This window comes from Thalassophryne amazonica, chromosome 15, assembly GCF_902500255.1.
Source record: "Thalassophryne amazonica chromosome 15, fThaAma1.1, whole genome shotgun sequence".
Lineage (NCBI taxonomy): Eukaryota > Metazoa > Chordata > Actinopteri > Batrachoidiformes > Batrachoididae > Thalassophryne > Thalassophryne amazonica.
In genome coordinates, this window is record NC_047117.1 from 29978184 (window position 1) to 30000625 (window position 22442).

Here is a 22442-nt window from a genome sequence, read left to right on the forward strand (position 1 = left end):
AGAATTTTGATGTATCTGTACTTGACTTAGTTATTTACATTTCTGGTGACTTTCAGTTTTACTTCACTACATTTCCTGAATAAAATTTTTACTTTTACTCTGATACATTTCCCTGAACCATCTTTGTTACTTGTTACTACAATATAAAAGTAGAAGACATTTAATTGGGCGATGCCTTTTTGCAAAGGTGAAAGCAGCGGTGCGCCGTACCGGGAAGCGATACAGTCCTCTACAGCCGCAGCACAGGGATCCACCTTTCACCCCCACAGCAAGTGCTGTGTTTGACGTGAAACAAGTTTAAAAGACAATAATAATAATAATAATAATAATAATAATAAAAGATGATGCATCCCTGCTGAAGAAAAGGAGACTGGAGGGTGAAGGGGGCCAGCTGCACTTTGGACTGAAAACATGCACACGCCGACGCATACACACATACACGGATCAGCTCCAGCTGGAATTAACACACATTTAAGTGGAAACTCCAGCGTGGCTGTTTCGTTTCATTTATTTTATTTGAAATTTTTGGTGAGAAGCGCTGCGTAAAAGCAGCGCCATGTTTTGGATTTGAGAGCACACAGAGCGTTGCGTTTGGTTGCTTTGCAGTGGTGGTGACACTTTGTTGACGCACTGTTTTTTTGTTTGTTTATTTGATTGTTTTTAACTTTCCCTTAAATTTGGCACAAATGTGTAGCTATAAATGACTATTCTGTTTCACAAAGCCTGGCTGTTGTGTTTAACAGAAAAGTGTGGGTCTTCCAGGAAAAAAACTGCATCTTTGAGGTACAGTAGTGTTCAGAATAATAGTAGTGCTATGTGACTAAAAAGATTAATCCAGGTTTTGAGTATATTTCTTATTGTTACATGCGAAACAAGGTTCCAGTAGATTCAGTAGATTCTCACAAATCCAACAAGACCAAGCATTCATGATATGTACACTCTTAAGGCATGTCCTCTTCAGCATAAGGCAACATGACCTTTTCAAGTATTTTGACATATCCAAACTGATCCATGATACCTGGTATGCGATATATAGGCCCAACACCATAGTAGGAGAAACATGCCCATATCATGATGCTTGCACCTCCATGCTTCACTGTCTTCACTGTGAACTGTGGCTTAAATTCAGAGTTTGGGGGTCGTGTCACAAACTGTCTGTGGCCCTTGGACCCAAAAAGACAATTTTACTCTCATCAGTCCACAAAATACGAGGTCTGTTAGAAAAGTATCCGACCTTTTTATTTTTTTCAAAAACCATATGGATTTGAATCACGTGTGATTGCATCAGACATGTTGTGTGGGCCGCCAGAAGAGGAGGTACTGCAGGCCCACCACCAGAGGGCGCCCTGCCTGAAGGCAGGCTTCAGGCACCAGAGGGTGCAGTCGCCCCCCAGGAGCCGGAGCTGACAGCTGTCATCAATCATTCATCATCACCATCTTCCATAAAAACCTGGCAGTGACATCACATCCCTGCCGAGAAATCTGCTTACCCTACAGGTAACCATCTCAGCCATATCATTGCCGTACGCAAGGATAATTCTGAACGTTTTTGCAGTGGTAACCTTCTGTATACTCGCAGCTTGGAGCTGGTTGGTGAGAATTTGGAGGAGTAGGCAAATCCACTCCTAAATTCTTAGTTCTTACATTAGGTACTGCACGGATTGTGTTTCCTGCTACCTTGGAGTGGAGGACTGTGTTCACTCAGGAAAGAACTGTGAGTTGCTGATTGTTGCTGGGTGTTTCACACACCCACATAATCTGTTTGTGCTTCCTGCTAGCAGTACCCGATCCGACAGCTGGAGGCAGTGGCCACCTGGGGTCTCGGGACTTGGCGGCTCCGGTGTGTTGCAGGTCTCCGCTGGCAGTGGAAATCATGTGGGGGCCGACTCTTCTCTGGACAGGCATCTCCTATCCTTGAGCCTGCCCACACGTCACCTATTGTTTAATTGACTGTTTCCTAAAGTGGTATCTGTATTTCGTTGTGCACATTTTCACAACATTAAATTGTTATCTTTTGGCATTTTCATTGTCCATTTATTCACGCCCCCTGTTGTGGGTCCGTGTCACTACACCTCCCCAACAAGACAAGCTTGAACCTTTGTGCGCATGCATGAGTTTTTTCACGCCTGTCGGTTGCGTCATTCGCCTGTGAGCAGGCTTTGTGTGAGCACTGGTCCACCCTCTCGTTGTTTTTTTATTACGAATAAATGTCTGAACGATTTGGAGCTTTGCTGCATCAATTTTTTTCCAGAAACTGTGAGAGACCTCCAGGTGGTGTGAGGCTTCATCACGGCGTTGCTTTGCCCCATGCGGCTCCACCGTGACGCGCGGAACTCCTCCGCACGTCTGTCTTAATGTGCCGAAAAAGTGCTGATGTCCACGTCTTTTCACAATACCGGATCAAGACAACATCCAGTTTAGAAATGAATGGCACATTCCACTGTTACAGGAGTTTTTGTAATGGAAAGAGGAGCACTGATGAAGCGCAAAACAACGCCGTGATGAAGCCTCACAGGACATGTTGGGGCATGTTCAGCTCATGCACAATCATAATCGGATAATCACATGACTGAAAAGCAACCAGAATCCATCTGAAAGCCACCTGAAAGCCGTCCTGTGAGACCAACACAGAGGTGTTTCTGTCCCGCGTCATGAACGGCTCTGTGGCATGTCCCTCCACTTTTCTTTCCATGAAAAAAACTCCTGTAACAGTGGAATGTGCCGAAAAAGTGCTGATGTCCACGCCTTCTGCCTTTTTGTGAAAGTCAGACGACGTCCCGGATCAACAAAGCCTTCACGATGGAAATGATCTGGTTGTTTCAGCGGGGTTTGAGTCTGTCGATCGGCGCTCGGAGCGCGGCACGCTCTCAGCAGTTGTGGGCTGTCCTTAAAGCGGCAGTAACACTCCTTAATCTGTATAATCCCATAAATCGTCCCTGGAAGCCATATTAATTTTCCGAACGGTGTCCACCTGGAGGTCTCTCACAGTTTCTGGAAAAAAATTGATGCAGCAAAGATCCAAGTCGTTCAGACATTTGTTGGCAATAAAAAAACGACGAGAGGGTGGACCAGTGCTCACACAAAGCCTGCTCACAGGCGAATGACGCAACCGACAGGCGTGAAAAAACTCACGCATGCGCACGAAGGTTCAAGCTTGTCTGATGCAATCACACATGATTCAAATCCATATGGTTTTTGAAAAAAATAAAAAGGTCGGATACTTTTCTAACAGACCTCGTATTCCTCTATTTCTCTTTAAGCCAGTTGATGTGTTGTTTGGCAAATTGTGTATTTTATTTAACAGAGGGACTTTGCGGGGGATTCTTGCAAATAAATTAGCTTCACACAGGCGTCTTCTAACTGTCACAGCACTTACAGGTAACTCCAGACTGTTTTTGATCATCCTGGAGCTGATCAATGGGTGAGCCTTTGCCATTGTGGTTATTCTTTTGTCCATTTTGATGGTTGTTTTCCGTTTTCTTCCACACGTCTCTGTTTTTTTTTTGTCCATTTTTAAGCATTGGAGATCATTGTAGACGAACAGCCTATAATGTTTTGCACCTGTGTATAAGTTTTCCCCTCTTCAATCAACTTTTTAATCAAACTACGCTGTGTTGTGTGTTGGGGGGTTTGGCTGGACATTTTGGTGTTGTTTTCTTTTCTTTGCTCTCCAGGTGGTATGTAAACTGGGTTTTTGTCTGTGGAGAAGGTGCTGGCAGAAGAGTCCTTCACCCTCATCAGCATTATTGGCTGCACTTGTGGAGGATGTTCATGTGCAGGCCTTATGACTTGCAGCACCTGTGGATGATGCTCACGTGCAAACTTAAAGACTTTCAGCTGAAGCAGATAATGAGATGGCGTTCTGCATTTAAGCCATGAGTGATTCGAGCAGAATTGCCTGGAACTCGACCTTGTAACGTTTGTTTGTGAGACGCTGAGGGCCGCGCCTGGGTTTGACACATCGTGCCTGTGAAGGAGGACGGGTGAGGGACACATGCTGTCAGCACACATCAGAGGTGATGATTGTCTGAATAAGTGTTAACAGTAATTTGGTATTTTGTTACGCAGTATATTTGAACATTGATGAGAATTGTGCAGCTCGCTTCTCACTGCCGTGGCGTACGGAATGATGATCCTCCACCTGTTGTGAGAAGCTGCTCATTTACATAAAGCTTAAATTCAGACCTGAATGTGTTGCTGATAGTATGTGCCTTTGAAGGATATTTGTTGTAGCTGTTGACTTACCTCACCTTTTCCATCCTTCACAGAGTCAGTTTGTCGTATCCACCTGGGGGGTGTTCGGCGGTGAGTCTGGGTCCAGAAGCATCGGGCTTCGATCCATTTGGGTGCTGGAGAGCGCGCCATCCTTCACCTCGCCAAACAACCGCACATTTATGTTGTACACAAATTATTGCACAGAAGGGAAATAAATTTGTTTTGTTTTTGGAACCGCTTTCTGGTTATTTTAGCGCTGGGTTCAGTCAGACGCTGGTCTGCTCCTCAACTCGCGTCTGCACATAACAGTAGTTCCCGGCCATTCCAAAATGGACCCAGCGGCAGAAGCGGTTCCTTTTGCTGAAAGAGTTCAAGAATACTTGGAGAAGATATGGGAGCAATTACGGCCTCTCGCAAATCAAATTAAACAAACAGATGCTCGCATTACGGAGCTTGCAGCGCAAGCCGTTCTGCTTCCTGCTGCTCCAGCTGCGGCACTATCGATACCGGTGCAGATAACTCCGTCACCCAAGGGGAGGCAGAGTGCGGCGGATTATTCCGTGGATTTCCGAATTTTTTCTGCTCAGTCCGGTTGGAATGCCGCAGCTTTGAGAGGAGTGTTTGTGGATGGTTTGAACGATTCATTAAAAGACGAGCTAGCAGTCCGTGACGAACCGAAAAATTTAGATGAGCTAATATCTTTGGCTATTCGTCTAGATGATCGGATAAAGGAGCGTGGACGTGAGAGAGGGCGGACATTAGAGTGGGTCTTTTCGTCTCGGGGCTTTCCCTGACACAGATCAGGGCTGCCTCTTCTTCGCCCCACTGAGACTCCTCCGACGGGACCTCTGGCTCCTCTTGCGGATGAGCCCCTGCAGCTCGGACGAGCTGAAGCCGCCATATTGCCCCGGTCACATAAGCGTCAAGAAAGATAACAATGACGTATCTCCAGGTGTTCTTACACAGGCATAATAATGGACAAAAAAAAAAAAAAGAAAAAAAAAAGGGTCAGATCTTTGGTTGTTTAGTTATTTGGGCTGTTTTTGTTTTCATGTAAGGGGTTATAAATTGTTTGGGGATTTAGAGGCTGTTCTGGTGGAGTGAACGACTGGCAGTTCGGAGCTCGGCTGGACTCAGGTAATCATTATTTGAATTTAGGTAATTTTTGTTTGAGGATTGGGTCGTTTTGTTTTGTTGTTTTTATTTCCCTGTTTCCCTAACCCCAACCTCACATTCTCTAAGACTGTTTGTCTTTTGGGTTGTGGGGTGGTGCAGGTTGGTTACGCTGAGCGTTTCTCAGAAAACCTCTGCACCTGGGGGGGGGGGGGTTGTCAGGGGCGTTTTTTTGGGTTTGGTTGATGCCCGGTTCCACTCCAGCCCCGGTGGGCCTTTGACCGTTCGTCATTGGTGTTACCGGGGTGTGGTGCAGCGGGAACGTACCTCAGTCGGAGTGGTGGGCCGATCTGTGCCGTTCGCCATTTCGGTAGTTCCACCCCTCCCGATGGGCTGGTGGTATGGTCGGTTTGGGGCACCGGACGTATTTCCGGTTTTCCGCTGCACTTAGGGGATGGGACTGGGTTAGTTTTTCCTGTTTCCTTCCCCAGCTTGGTAGTTTTGTGCTGTTCACCAAAATTGAGCTGACGATAGGCTCTGGGAGTGATCTGGGGTCTTTCGGTGTGCTGGGGGGGGTAACAGGGTTTGCCGGTTGTTTTATTTGCCCCCGGGGTGGTTTAATGAAGTCCGCCCGGGGTTGGCTTTTTGTGTTTTTTATGTTTCCTTCCAGGTTCCACCTCCAGGGTTGATGGGACGGTCCTCTGGGGGGGAATTGATTGTGGGGCCGACTAGCCAAGTGTGGCCGGGTCTGGGGTTCCTGGGTTGTGGGGAGGGTGCCTCCTGGGGTTGATGGTACGGTCCTCTGGGGGGCGCTGTTGCTCCATGAATACCTGAGGACCTCTGTGGGATTCTGGCTTTGGCTGTTACTCCTGGAACTGGCGGTAAAGGTCTTCTGGGGGGTGTTGGGCTCTGCAAGTTGTTCTGGGGGGCTTGTTTGTTATTTTTCTTTGTGAATTTATGTTGGTATTGTGTTGTTGGGGCTATGTTGGGTTTTTGGATTTGGGTGTTTTTCTTTTCTTCCCGGGGTTGGATGGGACGGTCCCCTGGGGAGGGTTTGGGTGGGTTTTGTGTTTTTTCTTGTATGTTGGGTTGTATATGGGACTCTTTGTTTTTTTTGTTTTTTGTTGATGCCAGCCGGCCTTCCAGCCGCGGTGCCCTGTCCTGCTGTCTGCTGTGGACCTTGGGAGAGTTACGCCATCTGCTTCCTGTCGTGGACCCCGGAGGGAGGTGCTGTTCTTGGGCCTGGTCTGTTCGGTCGCCAGGAGGCTTCCCGTTGATGGAGGGGTACTGTTGTGTGTTGGGGGGTTTGGCTGGACATTTTGGTGTTGTTTTCTTTTCTTTGCTCTCCAGGTGGTATGCAAACTGGGTTTTTGTCTGTGGAGAAGGTGCTGGCAGAAGAGTCCTTCACCCTCATCAGCATTATTGACTGCACTTGTGGAGGATGTTCACGTGCAGGCCTAATGACTTGCAGCACCTGTGGATGATGCTCACGTGCAAACTTAAAGACTTTCAGCTGAAGCAGATAATGAGATGGCGTTCTGCATTTAAGCCATGAGTGATTCGAGCAGAATTGCCGGGAACTCGACCTTGTGACGTTCGTTTGTGAGACGCTGAGGACCGCGCCTGGGTTTGACACATCGTGCCTGTGAAGGAGGACGGGTGAGGGACACATGCTGTCAGCACACATCAGAGGTGATGATTGTCTGAATAAGTGTTAACAGTAATCTGGTATTTTGTTACGCAGTATATTTGAACATTGATGAGAATTGTGCAGCTCGCTTCTCACTGCCGTGGCGTACAGAATGATGATCCTCCACCTGTTGTGAGAAGCTGCTCATTTACATAAAGCTTAAATTCAGACCTGAATGTGTTGTTGATAGTGTGTGCCTTTGAAGGATATTTGTTGTAGCTGTTGACTTACCTCACCTTTTCCATCCTTCACAGAGTCAGTTTGTCGTATCCACCTGGGGGGGTGTTCGGCGGTGAGTCTGGGTCCAGAAGCGTCGGGCTTCGATCCATTTGGGCACTGGAGAGTGCACCGTCCTTCACCTCGCCAGACAACCGCACATTTACACTCAACAAAAATATAAACGCAACACTTTGGGTTTTGCTCCCATTTTGTATGAGATGAACTCAAAGATCTAAAACTTTTTCCACATACACAATATCACCATTTCCCTCAAATATTGTTCACAAACCAGTCTAAATCTGTGATAGTGAGCACTTCTCCTTTGCTGAGATAATCCATCCCATCTCACACGTGTGCCATATCAAGATGCTGATTAGACACCATGATTAGTGCACAGGTGTGCCTTAGACTGCCCACAATAAAAGGCCGCTCTGAAAGGTGCAGTTTTATCACACAGCATAATGCCACAGATGTCGCAAGATTTGAGGGAGCGTGCAATTGGCATGCTGACAGCAGGAATGTCAACCAGAGCTGTTGCTCGTGTATTGAATGTTCATTTCTCTACCATAAGCCGTCTCCAAAGGCGTTTCAGAGAATTTGGCAGTACATCCAACCAGCCTCACAACCGCAGACCACGTGTATCCACACCAGCCCAGGACCTCCACATCCAGCATGTTCACCTCCAAGATCGTCTGAGACCAGCCACTCGGACAGCTGCTGAAACAATCGGTTTACATAACCAAAGAATTTCTGCACAAACTGTCAGAAACTGTCTCAGGGAAGCTCATCTGCATGCTCGTCGTCCTCATCGGGGTCTCGACCTGACTCCAGTTCGTCGTCGTAACTGACTTGAGTGAGCAAATGCTCACATTCGCTGGCGTTTGGCACATTGGAGAGGTGTTCTCTTCACGGATGAATCCCGGTTCACACTGTCCAGGGCAGATGGCAGACAGCGTGTGTGGCGTCGTGTGGGTGAGCGGTTTTCTGATGTCAATGTTGTGGATTGAGTGGCCCATGGTGGCGGTGGGGTTATGGTATGGGCAGGCGTCTGTTATGGACGAAGAACACAGGTGCATTTTATTGATGGCATTTTGAATGCACAGAGATACCGTGACGAGATCCTGAGGCCCATTGTTGTGCCATACATCCAAGAACGTCACCTCATGTTGCAGCAGGATAATGCACGGCCCCATGTTGCAAGGATCTGTACACAATTCTTGGAAGCTGAAAATGTCCCAGTTCTTGCATGGCCGGCATACTCACCGGACATGTCACCCATTGAGCATGTATGGGATGCTCTGGACTGGCGTATACGACAGCGTGTACCAGTTCCTGCCAATATCCAGCAACTTCGCACAGCCATTGAAGAGGAGTGGACCAACATTCCACAGGCCACAATTGACAACCTGATCAACTCTATGCAAAGGAGATGTGTTGCACTGCATGAGGCAAATGGTGGTCACACCAGATACTGACTGGTATCCCCCCCAATAAAACAAAACTGCACCTTTAAGAGTGGCCTTTTATTGTGGGCAGTCTAAGGCACACCTGTGCGCTAATCATGGTGTCTAATAGCATCTTGATATGGCACACCTGTGAGGTGGGATGAATTATCTCAGCAAAGGAGAAGTGCTCACTATCACAGATTTAGACTGGTTTGTGAACAATATTTGAGGGAAATGGTGATATTGTGTATGTGGAAAAAGTTTTAGATCTTTGAGTTGATCTCATACAAAATGGGAGCAAAACCAAAAGTGTGGCGTTTATATTTTTGTTGAGCATATGTTGTACACAAATTATTGCACAGAAGGGAAATAAATTTGTTTTGTTTTTGGAACCGCTTTCTGGTTATTTTAGCGCTGGGTTCAGTCAGATGCTGGTCCGCTCCTCAACTCGCGTCTGCACATAACACGCTGTTCTGAACAATGTCTTGAACGTCCCATTTTCCTCAGACTTTCAAAGAGAAAAGCATGTTCAACAGGTGCTGGCTTCATCCTTAAACAGGGGACACCTGATTCACACCTGTTTGTTCCACAAAAGTGATGAACTCACTAAATGCCACACTACTATTATTGTGAACACCCCCTTTTCTACTTTTTTTTTTTTTTTTACTAATAGCCCACTTTCATAGCCTTAAGAGTGTACATATCATGAATGCTTGGTCTTGTTGGATTTGTGAGAATCTACTGAATCTACTGGTACCTTGTTTCCCATGTAACAATAAGAAATATACTCAAAACCTGGATTAATCTTTTTAGTCACATAGCACTACTATTATTCAGAACACTACTGCATTTGATACAAGAGTGTTCATTGCCTTTCCTAGCTTGATAGCTGACACGTTTAGGGGGGCCAGCTGTTTCCTAATTGTCCATAATTCAGTATCCACAAACCATCCAGCAGGTGGTAAAGAGGTCTGAGACTTTCTACAGGAAAAATAAAATTGCTTTTGACTTTGATCAAGTACTTTGTTTCACCAATAATGAACCATGTCATCATAACTACTGTGTGTTTGTGTGTTTTAGCTTTGAATTTGAGGGTGAGAACATCATTTTTGAGTTACTGTCTATATAGTCTGGTTGAGATGGACTAACACTCATCAGTATTTCGTCTACATTTTTTTCTGTCGAAGCATGGCATAATCAGAACAGGAAATTTTAAAATCTTAGCTCACTCATTGTCTCAGGACCTCCCAGTGGAGAATCACTGGAACCTACAGACTTCATTTGCTTCTCATAGGCCTCAGCAAAGGCAAAGTCCAGCAACTGCTAAACTCTGCATGTGTGTCTGTCTAATGCATCTGGAAAGTATTCACAGCACTTCACTTTTTCCACATTTTATGTTACAGCCTTATTCCAAAATGAAGTAAATTAATTTTTCCCCTCAAGAATCTACTCGCCCCACAATCACATGTATATAAGGATTCACACCCTTTGCTCAATACTCTGTTGATGCACCTTTTGCAGCAATTACAGCCTCAAGTCTTCTTGAATATGATGCCACAAGTTTGGTGCACCTATAGTTGGGCAGTTTTGTCCATTCGTCTTTGCAGCACCTCTCAAGCTCCATCAGTGTCAGTGCACAGCCATTTTCAGATCTCTCCAGAGATGTTCAATTGGATTCAGGTCTGGGATCTGGCTGGGCCACTCAAGGACATTCACAGAGTTGTCCTGAAGACACTCTTTTGATTTCTTGGCTGTGTGCGTAGGGTCATTGTCCTGCTGAAAGATGAACCGTCACCCAATCTGAGGTCAAGAGCGCTCTGGAATAGGTTTTCATTCAGGATGTCTCTGTACATTGCTGCACTCATCTTTCCCTCAATCCTCTCTAGTCTCCCAGTTCCTGCTGCTGAAAAACATCCCCACAGCATGAATCTTCCACCACCATGCTTCACTGGTGGCTGGTTTCCTCCAAACATGACACTTGACATTCACACCACAGAGTTCAACACACACGTCAAGTTTTGTGTTGGTTAAATTAATCAACCAATCAGTGATCACAGGCTCAGTTTACCCATAATGCAGTTTGGCATCTGTGTGTGTTGATGCTCAAATCTTCAGAATTAGTGCATTATTTTAAAATGAAAAGAAATATGTTATATTTTCACTGTGTAGAAATGACAGACTTGACATTAATGTAGTTAAGCTGTCCAGATTAATTTGGTTTATAAATGAAAACCATAAGTCAAACCTGCTTTCCTTTTGAGGGCTTTAGCCTCATGGCAGAACCGCTGTATCCTGTGAATGGAAATGATTCTTTCTCACAGCAGTGGGCAAGGTGCACAAGACTGAAGCGCTGGCTTGTTGGTTGTGTTGGGTTTGTGATCTTCTTTGATTCTAATCAGAAGCATTGGCGTTGTTTAAACTCAAAGCTGGCCTGTCAGTAGTTGAGTGTACCGGAGACAATACTGAAAGTTATCGCTTATTGGTTAGCCATAGTTTCGCAAAATTTTTGTAGTGGTTTATCAGTTTAACATTATAAAGTTAATTTTTCAGTTAGTTGATTAGTGGTTATCGATGCCAATTTATTGGATAGCTGTGCCCACCACTGGTTGCTTGAGAAAGGTATGTCAAGTTAAGACATCTAAGACAAGGTCACATGTTCAGTGATGGTTGTATGTCAGTTCTAGTTTTGGCCACTAGGGATCAGAGTCTCCCAACCTTGGTGGATGCAAGAACTCAACAAAGTCTTTATGGATCAAAATCTGTTTGGCATGGTTGCTCAATACTGTATGAAAACTGAAATAATTAACATCCACATTACTTCACAAACTGGAGGTGCTGTTAATTCAGCTTTCTGCTGGAGATAAAACTGACAAGAAGATCAAAACATGGATCTTATACCAGGTGAATCATGGGGCACCAGCTTTTGAATGCAAATCTGGTAGTTGTAAAGGGCAACTGTACCTGCAGCTGAGGGTGTACAGCAGCAGTGATTTCCTGGGTTGCGGGGTCTCTTGGGTAATCAACATTCTTTACCTTGGTGTATACTTCGACTTCACCCCCTTCAAATGTACATCCTGCAAACAAAAGACAGTGTGAGGAATTCCAGTGTATTGAAAAGTGTTCACTTAGAGATGATTTGAATGTGAGTTGTTAAATAACCAGAATTGAATTTCTGAATCCACTCCAACATCAGATCCACGGCTTTTTTCATTACAGTGAAGATATCGGCTCTGAGGACTCCGTGGGGTTGAGGTCCGACCTCTATCGCTGCAGAGAAGAGATGCAATTTATCTTCCATTTTTAATCACATCAAATAAAAGAGGAACGTTGGTGTCAGATGTACTCTTACTGAAACCATGTTTCCCCACTGACCATAAGCTGACACTATCACGGATCATTGTGTTTATCTGGATGGCTCGTACTGGCACAGAGGTGATCTTATTCTGACAACCAAATATATCAACTGTTAACAGCACAGTTTACAGCACAACTTCAGTATGGACAGCAACAACAGACACTCAAACAGCTCAATTTTAGAGTCAGAGTACTTTATTAATCCCAGAGGAAATTGCAGTCCCAAATATTTCCGTTTTTCTGCAGGTTAACTCAAAACTCACATACAGCCCAGTCCAAGGCCATTTTCTGTAATTTTGCTGCTGTGTATCGCTACAGTGGGAAAAAAAATGTGTTTGTGGTACAGAGTTAGATTTAATTAAAAGGATTTAACAAAATAATGATTTAACATTTAGAAATTATGGCCAACATTGTACATCATCCCTTTATTTTTAACCAAAAGTAAGGGACCCTTCACACATAACACGATTGAGGCAGAATGGTGCACAAAGGAGGAGTCGTGGAAAATCGGAGCCACACTACACAGTACAGCAGTCTCCACATCCATTTGGGCACGGCACATGTACCCTATACAGTGGGGTAAAAAATTATTTAGTCAGTCCCTGATTGTGCAAGTTCTTCTACTTAGAAAGATGAGAGAGGTCTGTAATTTTCATCATAGACACACTTCATCTATGAAAGACAAAATGAGAAAAAATAAATAAATCCAGGAAATCACATTGTAGGATTTTTAAAGAAATTATTTGTAAATTATGGTGGAAAATAAGTATTTGGTCAATAACAAAATTTCAACTCAATACTTTGTAACATGAAGGAAAATGAAGGAACTGTGGATGCAAATGTCAAGAATTTATAAATGCTTAATGCCATATTTTTTGTTAGGTCCCTTGCATTTAAGGTAAAATGTCTGCACTACAAACATCTTGATTATTTAATTTCAATGTTTTTGTTTGAAATCCGACCCTTTCCTTTGATTCTGTAATCAGGATTGCTGATTAGTTCAGTGGGCAGGATCTGCCACTTGGTCGTGGCACTTTTGTTCAAAGACAGATGGCCAGACTGCAACAAAAATGTAATCTTCTTGGTGAAGATGCAAATAAAGTAATGAGAGTATGAAAACAGGACCAAAGTTCAGCAAGTGTCAATGCTCAGTATCAAAGCTGAGCAATCATGATTAAAGTTGATCAGTGAGGGTCTTAAGGCCAGGATCCGAGATGTTCAATGGGGATCAGAGCTCAGCGGTAAAGCTCAACTTTCAGCAATAATCATCTTAGGTCAGAATCAAAATTGACTGATCGGGATCAAAGTCCGACATTCAAGATCAAATTTAAACAATCAGAATCTTTAATCAAGGATGAGTAATCAAGATCAAAGTTCAATCAGAGTCTAAAGTTGCGCAACGAGGACTAATTATAAGCAATGGGCACCAAGGTTCAGCAATCAGAACCTAATGTTTGGATCAAAATTAGGGAATAGGGATGAAGGAATGTTTGAGAAGAGTTCAAAGGAGTAACCCTCAGTCTGAAGAACACAATTTAGGTAAAAGTCTTGGACCTTGGTTGATGTATGTAATTTCTGAGTGAACTTGTAGCTTTAAAGCCTGTGCCATATTTTTGCATAAAGTGAAATTAAATTGTGTCTTTATATGAATCTCTGAGTCTGTCACCTTTACGTATTTATAAATGTGCACTGTTAACCAATCGCAGGAGTCAAAGATGAAGCACAGGCCCATGTTGGCGGTGGTGTTGTGGAGGTCACAGAGGACGTCAAAGGCCTCTTGGCTTCCTTTAGGCCCAAGCTGAGTGTTCAGCTCCTGTGCTCGTATCAGCTCATGAGGTGTTGAATCTGTTACAGGTGAACTGGAGACCAAAGACATCAGACTTTACAAGACTGTGGAATGTGGAAAAGTTAAATAAACCTCAAGGCCGCCTGGTTCATGTTTTGGTGTTACGTTCATGTTAATCTTACCTCAGCAAGGCTTTTGTGAAACATCGGTTGAGATCCTTTTCAGTGTATCGTCTGCAAACATCAACAGCTCGTGGGTTTGATATCATGGTCGTCACAGAAATGGATCCAACCTTGTTTACTTTCTGCTTCTGCATTTCTCTCACCAAGTAGACTCCTGACAGCTCATTACCATGGGTGCCACCACAAATGGCAATTCGCAATAAAGACCGGAAAGAAACATACGCCATCTGGTGGTAAGAACATGAAAGCATGTTTACATAAATCATCTAAACATCAACCAATTTATTAGTAAATACATAATTTCCTTGCTAGTGTCCATGCCAACATGGGTCTCCAGCTGCAAACGTTCATACTCATGTTCACAAAGACACCATCTCAGCCTAACGTTACACAACATGTTGGCCTGATAGACAGCACTAACGAAGGACAGTGTAGCCAAAACAAAACAAGAAATCCGGACTTATGTTGACTTTCGGAGACATTGTTTGACCGTCATCCAGCTTCGTTCCTGTAGCTGGCGCTTCCTCAGAATTTTCAAACTGTTGAAAAATGTGAACGAATCCCAGCAACAACTTCAATTTGTCTGTATTCTGTTTTGCTTTCTGTGTTGACAGTTCCTCACCGTTTGTGTGGTTCCCATACCATCAGCGTTTCATTTGATTGTTGTCCAACCTAAGTCCGACGTCTTGCACGAACATTGACAATATCTGAACGGATCAATAACTAAAGCTCAGATGAGCTGGATGTGACTCGCCCATGTCTGGGAAGAAAAGCAACGTTGTCATACAGAAACGATAGCGGAAATAACTTTTGATCAACTACTTTAACTATTTACGCACGTTGCAGCTGTCTCTGGCTGGAGCGGAAATAGCACGTTATGACGAACAAAAAACGTGAATTATAAAAGATTCTCTTTTCTTGCCTGCAACAACAGTCCCGATATTCATGATAGAAATCTTTAAATGGCTTTGACAGAGGTTGATGAATAAATTGTGGACGTGCTGGTTCTGATTTAGAAGTTGCATTGAAGATGCATATTGCATATTCTTGCTGCATTCTGGGGTTTCTTGCTGTGTTCTTTTAATTCTTTGTCTTTTTTTTATTTTATTGTGTTTTGTGCTGTGTCCGCATTCGACCTGCACTCTGGGTAGATGACCTGGATTTGGGAGCTGCTTCACTCATGTGCGCAACTCATTTGAAGCAGTGGTAGATAATATCTGTGCTAATTCTTTATTCTTTATTTCATATTAGTTATCAAGTATTTGCTATGCTTATATGGTTATGTTTTTGGTGAGTTTTGGTCATCTGTTTGAGTATGTATGTCAACTGGTCTGGACTGATCAGAAACAAGGAATTAAGTTTCACCATGTATCAAGTAACGTGGTTGAAGACAAGGGGTGGAGCTCCCCCTCAGTCTGTGGGGAACCAGTAAGTTTAGAACTGTGAGACTATACCACACCCACTGTAATGCCTATATTGTATAAAAGTGTTGTGCAAGTTATGTGTGTGGTCCTCCACAAGATGGAGCCCATCTGTGGAGACCCGGGCCCGGTTTCAACGTGACTTTCAATAAATTCAAAATGAGGAATATATCAATTTGGTTCTTTGTAAGGGGCAGTATATTACATAAAGAACCAGGAGAAATTACAACGGCTTTGAAACATATTCTGTGTATTCGTACGGCATTCATACACGACTGTACGAATGTCTGTCCCTCACAAATGCTGATCAAATTTTGGCTGCTTTTCCCCATTCATGCTCATTCGTGCCAAGTGTGACGGGGCCTTAATACAGTCCAGGTTATATGATCAGTTGACTTTACTGTCCATTCATAACTAGGAGTGCATTCATTTTTTTTTCCTCTTTCCCTTTTAGTGACAACCAATCACGTCTTTGAAGACTGTCTCATACCTAGTAATGGGGTCAACCCTGCCTCCTCACAAAGATAAAGTTTCTGTCCACTCCTTACTCAGAGTTGCTCAGGGACTTCCTGGATCATTCTTTGGTTAAGATTCCATGCTAGGAATCTTTAGGCTAAGTTGGAAGCTCTCTGAAGACTCATGAGAACGAGGCTCAAAGACGAGGTCATTATTCATAAAGTTGGTGTAGTATGTGACCGAAGTTCAATTTAAACTTTTTATTTACTTCTTAGAGAAGGAAGAGTGCAAGTTTATCTACATCACCATACAGTGAAGTACACGAGCCAGTCAACATTACATTTTAAACTCACAGCTCTTTACTTCAGTTGGTCGAGCAAATTGTTAAAGGTTGGTAGGTTTGACCTTTGACTGATGTTGTGTCATTGTGCCCTTGGGTAAGAAACTGAACACTCAAAAATATTGGGAGTCTGAAGACGACAAGCCAAGATTTTATCTCTTCAAAGTGTGCACATACAGTATATATTAATAGCAAGCAAGTCCCTCCCTTCGCCCCAATTATTTGCTCTTGCAGAAAATCACCCATGACAGTGAAAGCTTAAATTGTAGAACAAACACTTGTAGAGTAGCAGCCATACCCAAAAAAAGACTGCTAGAAAAGGGTGATACCCCTCCCGGCGGTAGAACAAAATGAGACCTGTTTTATTTAAAGGGTATGGATGTCTACTTTTAGAAAATCATGGTTGTACTAAATTAAAATGTGTACAGTGCAGCAGATTAACCCCCTGTTTGCCAAAACATTAACATGTCTTTGTACTGCAATATTTGATATATTCACCTGGCAAAGAGGCATAATATGTAATCAGAGCATCAATTAACCCCATCTTTCAGGTGTAAGGCATACCACTACACACATTCTTAGGGTTTAATGTGGTTTTTATCCTACTGTGGGGATATTAACCCCTTAGAACTCAAATTTTTTATGAATTTTCCCACATGTTTTGTTGATGCTCTGATTATTCATGAGTGGATGTTAATAAAATAAGTTGCTGTGTATATCATTTGACAATTTTAGATGTCTTTTATTAGAAAATACCAGGTAGAATAATTTAAAATGGGTACAATGCTTTAAATTAACCCTTTGTTTGCGGTAAACCATCAGTCCACAGTTAGTAAGCAATTTGACTGATTGTGGCTGAGATTTCCTTTGGGGATGAAAGTACATGACTTTTATATAAAAATCATCACACAGAATGTTCTGAAGTCCTTTTAATGGCAGTATAGACAGTTTTAACCCCTTTCCAGCTAATCACATGTTGATCTAGCAATCATTATTTGAAACTTGCAGAGGGTATTTGTGTGACCAGTTTATCACACAAAAATAACAGCGATTATTTAGATTATTTTCAGCAATTATGATTGTCCAATTAATTATGGAGTTCCACAAGGTTCTGTGCTAGGACCAATTTTATTCACTTTATACATGTTTCCCTTAGGCAGTATTATTAGACGGCATTGCTTAAATTTTCATTGTTACGCAGATGATACCCAGCTTTATCTATCCAGGAAGCCAGAGGACACATACCAATTAGCTAAACTGCAGGATTCTCTTACAGACATAAAGACATGGATGACCTCTAATTTCTTGCTTTTAAACTCAGATAAAGCTGAAGTTATTGTACTTGGCCCCACAAATCTTAGAAACATGGTGTCTAACCAGATCCTTACTCTGGATGGCATTACCCTGACCTCTAGTAATACTGTGAGAAATCTTGGAGTCATTTTTGATCAGGATATGTCATTCTATGCTCATATTAAACAAATATGTAGGACTGCTTTTTTGCATTTGTGCAATATCTCTAAAATTAGAAAGGTCTTGTCTCAGAGTGATGCTGAAAAACTAATTCATGCATTTATTTCCTCTAGACTGGACTATTGTAATTCATTATTATCAGGTTGTCCTAAAAGTTCCCTGAAAAGCCTTCAGTTAATTCAAAATGCTGCAGCTAGAGTGCTAACAGGGACTAGAAGGAGAGAGCATATCTCACCCATATTGGCCTCTCTTCATTGGCTTCCTGTTAATTCTAGAATAGAATTTAAAATTCTTCTTCTTACTTATAAGGTTTTGAATAATCAGGTCCCATCTTATCTTAGGGACCTCATAGTACCATATCACCCCAATAGAGCGCTTCGCTCTCAGACTGCAGGCTTACTTGTAGTTCCTAGGGTTTGTAAGAGTAGAATGGGAGGCAGAGCCTTCAGCTTTCAGGCTCCTCTCCTGTGGAACCAGCTCCCAATTCAGATCAGGGAGACAGACACCCTCTCTACTTTTAAGATTAGGCTTAAAACTTTCCTTTTTGCTAAAGCTTATAGTTAGGGCTGGATCAGGTGACCCTGAACCATCCCTTAGTTATGCTGCTATAGACTTAGACTGCTGGGGGGTTCCCATGATGCACTGAGTGTTTCTTTCTCTTTTTGCTCTGTATGCACCACTCTGCATTTACTCATTAGTGATTGATCTTTGCTCCCCTCCACAGCATGTCTTTTTCCTGGTTCTCTCCCTCAGCCCCAACCAGTCCCAGCAGAAGACTGCCCCTTCCTGAGCCTGGTTCTGCTGGAGGTTTCTTCCTGTTAAAAGGGAGTTTTTCCTTCCCACTGTTGCCAAGTGCTTGCTCACAGGGGGTCGTTTTGACCTTTGGGGTTTTTCCGTAATTATTGTATGGCCTTGCCTTACAATATAAGGCACATTGGGGCAACTGTTTGTTGTGATTTGGCGCTATATAAATAAAATTGATTTGATTTGATTTGATTTGATGAGTAATCTGTGCTATCAACAAAATATGTGGGGGAAAATTCATAAAAAAATTTGGATTCTAAAGGGTTAATATACCCATAGTAGGGTAAGAACTTAATTAAACCCTAAGAATGTATGTGGTGGTATGCCTTACACCTAAAAAATGGGGTTAATTGACGCCCTGATTACATATTGTGCCTTTTTTGTTAGGGGATATTGCAGTACAAAGACATGTTAATGTTTTGGCAAACAGGGGGTTAATCTGCTACACTGTACACATTTTAATTTAGTACAACCATGATGGTTATTGTATGGCCTTGCCTTGCAATATGGAGCGCCTTGGGGCAACTGTTTGTTGTGATTTGGCGCTATATAAGAAAAAAGTTGATTGATTGATTGATTTTCTAAAAGTAGACATCCATACCCTTTAAATAAAACAGGTCTCATTTTGTTCTCCCGCCAGGAGGGGTATGAGTATTTTTTCAGCCCTTGGCCGCTGGACTATTGAGTCCAATATAAAAGCAGCAGTGGCCTCTGGTGGCCAAAAAGACACTGCAATTAGCAGGAAAACTTCATAAGCAACTCTGATATTGCTGTGCATGATTTATTGATTATTTCTTTGCAGTATCACAGACAGTCCTTGCTGTTCTGTTAAATTGTTCTGAAATAAAGATACTCAAGCTTTACTCATTTTGGGCCATTGAGAATGAAAATGTTGTTTGAAATTGTTGATTGGCTGTAGTTTTAAGAAATGCTACTAGTGTACTACTAAGGGTTAATATATAACCCTTTTGCTGTTTTTTAAAGTGTTACAAAAAGAGAACAGGTGAAAAATTATATAAACAGACAGAAACATAAAAAAGACCTATGTTTATGATTTTTCATGAAGACTACTGTTAACACAATAAAATTATGTAGACACAAAATGCAAAACCTTATATACAGTGAGGAAAATAAGTATTTGAACACCCTGCAATTTTGCAAGTTCTCCCACTTAGAAATCATGGAGGGGTCTGAAATTTTCATCTTAGGTGCATGTCCACTGTGAGAGACATAATCTAAAAAAAAAAAATCAAGAAATCACAATGTATGATTTTTTTAAAATAATTTATTTGTATGTTACTGCTGCAAATAAGTATTTGATCACCTGCCAATCAGCACAGACCTGTTAGTTTTTCTTTAAGAAGCCCTCTTATTCTGCACTCTACCTGTATTAATTGCACCTGTTTGAACTTGTTACCTGTATAAAAGACACCTGTTCACACACTCAATCAATCGCACTCCAACCTGTTCACCATAGCCAAGACCAAAGAGCTGTCTAAGGACACCAGGGACAAAACTGTAGACCTGAACAAGGCTGGGATGGACTACAGGACAACAGGCAAGCAGCTTGGTAGAAGACAACAACTGTTATGATTATTTATTAGAAAGTGGAAGAAACACAAGATGACTGGCAATCTCCCTCGGTCTGGGATTCCATGGAAGATCTCACTTTGTGGGTTAAGGATGATTCTGAGAAAGCTCAGAACTACACAGGAGGACCTGGTCAATGACCTGAAGAGAGCTGGGACCACAGTCACAAAGATTACATTAGTAACACATGATGTTGTCATGGTTTAAAATCCTGCAGGGCAGCAAGGTCCCCCTGCTCAAGACAGCACATGTCCAGGCCCATCTGAAGTTCATCAGTGACCATCTGGATGATCCAGAGGAGGCATGGGAGAAGGTCATGTGGTTAGATGAGACCAGAATAGTGCTTTTTGGAATCAACTCCACTTACCATGTTTAGAGGATGAGAACAACCCCAAGAAAACCATCCCAGCCATGAAGCATGGGGGTGGAAACATCATACTCTGGGGGTGCTCTTCTGCAAAGAGGACAGGACAACTGCACAGTATTGAAGGGAGGACGGATGGGGTCATGTATTGCGAGATTTTGGCAAACAACCTCCTTCCCTCAGTAAGAGCATTGAAGATGGGTCATGGCTGGGTCTTCAAGCATGACAATGACCCCAAACACACAGCCAGGACAACTAAGGAGGGGCTCCGTAAGACGTATTTCAAGGTCCTGGAGTGGCCTGGCCAGTCTCCAGACCTGAACTCAATAGAAACTCCAAACCTGAAAGAGTTGGAGAAGATTTGTGTGGAGGAGTGGACCAAAAATCCATGCTGCAGTGTGTGAAAACCTGGTGAAAAACTACAGGAAATGTTTGACCTCTGTAATTGCAAACAAAGGCTACTGTATCAAATATTAACATTGATTTTCACAGGTGTTAAGTACTTATTTGCAGCAGTAACATACAAATAAATTATTTTAAAAAAAAATCATACATTGTCATTTCCAGATTTTTTTTTTTATTTTTTTTTAGATTATGTCTCTCACAGTGGACATGCACCTAAGATGAAAATTTGATTTGAATTTGATTTCTAAGTGGGAGAACTTGCAAAATCGCAGGGTGTTCAAATACTTATTTTCCTCACTGTATCTTGCCAAAATCCACAATAAGTAGTACATTTTATTTCAGAAGCAGACAACTTCTAAATATTTGTAAACCAGTGTAATTTTTTTGTGACTGAGGCACTTTCACTGCAATCACAGTTACAGTGCTCCATGTAAATGGACTGCATTTATATAGTGCTTTTCTGTCTGAATCAGAAGCTCAAAGTGCTTTTCAACGATGCAACACACACACACACACACACACACACACACACACACACACACACACACACACACACACACACACACACACACACACACACACACACACACACACACACACACACACACACACACACACACACACCAGGAACAACTTGGGGATTGAGGACCTTGCCCATGGGCCCTTAGTGATTTTTCAGTCAGGCTGGGGTTTGTACTGAGGATCCTCTGGTCTCAAACCCAACACTTAACCACGACTAGACCATCACCTCCCCACTGTATTCAGGGTCTATCCCTCTTGCCATCTCCAGACACTGGGATCCTCATTACCAAGTCACCTGTGTGTTGGCTCATACCCAGAGAAACACACCACGTGTTGTACCTGGCATCCCCTCACCATGAAAGTGTTACTCCTCATGTGTCTCCCTAAGTGACCACTTGTTGGACACAATCATTCCCAAGGATACTCTAAGGAGAGCTTTGACATCATCGTCACCTTTGATCACTGGGTAGCATCGAAGTCTCACAACTTTACATTAATACAGGACCCTACAGACGTGGACTTTCATACTCCTGCAAAGACATCAACATCACAAATCACCTCTGTGCAGCGACCTCTCGACTCCACACGCCCTGCCCAGGCAGCCCCCAATCTCATAGACAGAGGACCCAGAGACCTAAATGTCACTGCCGAGATAAGTGAACGTCTCTTCAAGTTCAACACTTTCACCGCATACAGATACATGTTTGTTGGATGACTCCAAGAAGTCATTAAAAGCCTTGGCCCATATTCACAAAGCAGCCTAAGGCTAAAAGTAGCTCTGAAAATGGCTGTGCACCGACACTCCCCATCCAACCTGATGGAGCTTCAGAAGTGCTGCAAAGAGGAATGGGCAAAACTGCCCAAAGACAGGTGCGCCAAGCATGTGGCATTATATTAAAGAAGACCTGAGGCTGTAATTGCTGCCAAAGGTGCATCAACAAAGCAGTGAGCAAAGGGTGTGAGTGCATAGGTAAATGTGATTTCTTAGTTTTTTATTTTTAATGAATTTGCAAAAATTTCAAAAAGCCTTTATTCAAGTTATCATTATGAGGTGTTGTGAGGT

At 42.9% G+C, this 22442-nt stretch overlaps 1 protein-coding gene across 2 annotated transcripts in view; it reads right to left on the reverse strand.

Moving 5' to 3' along the window:
* Window positions 1–22442, reverse strand: part of LOC117525915 (N-acyl-aromatic-L-amino acid amidohydrolase (carboxylate-forming) B-like) — a 47925-nt gene that overhangs the window by 21779 nt on the left and 3704 nt on the right. The window contains exons 2-6 of one of the 2 annotated variants that reach the window (XM_034187866.1): window positions 14005–14231; window positions 13703–13895; window positions 12032–12125; window positions 11842–11949; window positions 11644–11756 (exon numbers count right to left, since the gene is read on the reverse strand). In XM_034187866.1, the coding sequence (XP_034043757.1) occupies window positions 11644–11756; window positions 11842–11949; window positions 12032–12125; window positions 13703–13895; window positions 14005–14231 (735 nt within the window). The remainder of the gene's footprint in view (window positions 1–11643; window positions 11757–11841; window positions 11950–12031; window positions 12126–13702; window positions 13896–14004; window positions 14232–22442) is intronic. The other variant, XM_034187865.1, reaches the window with a different exon arrangement.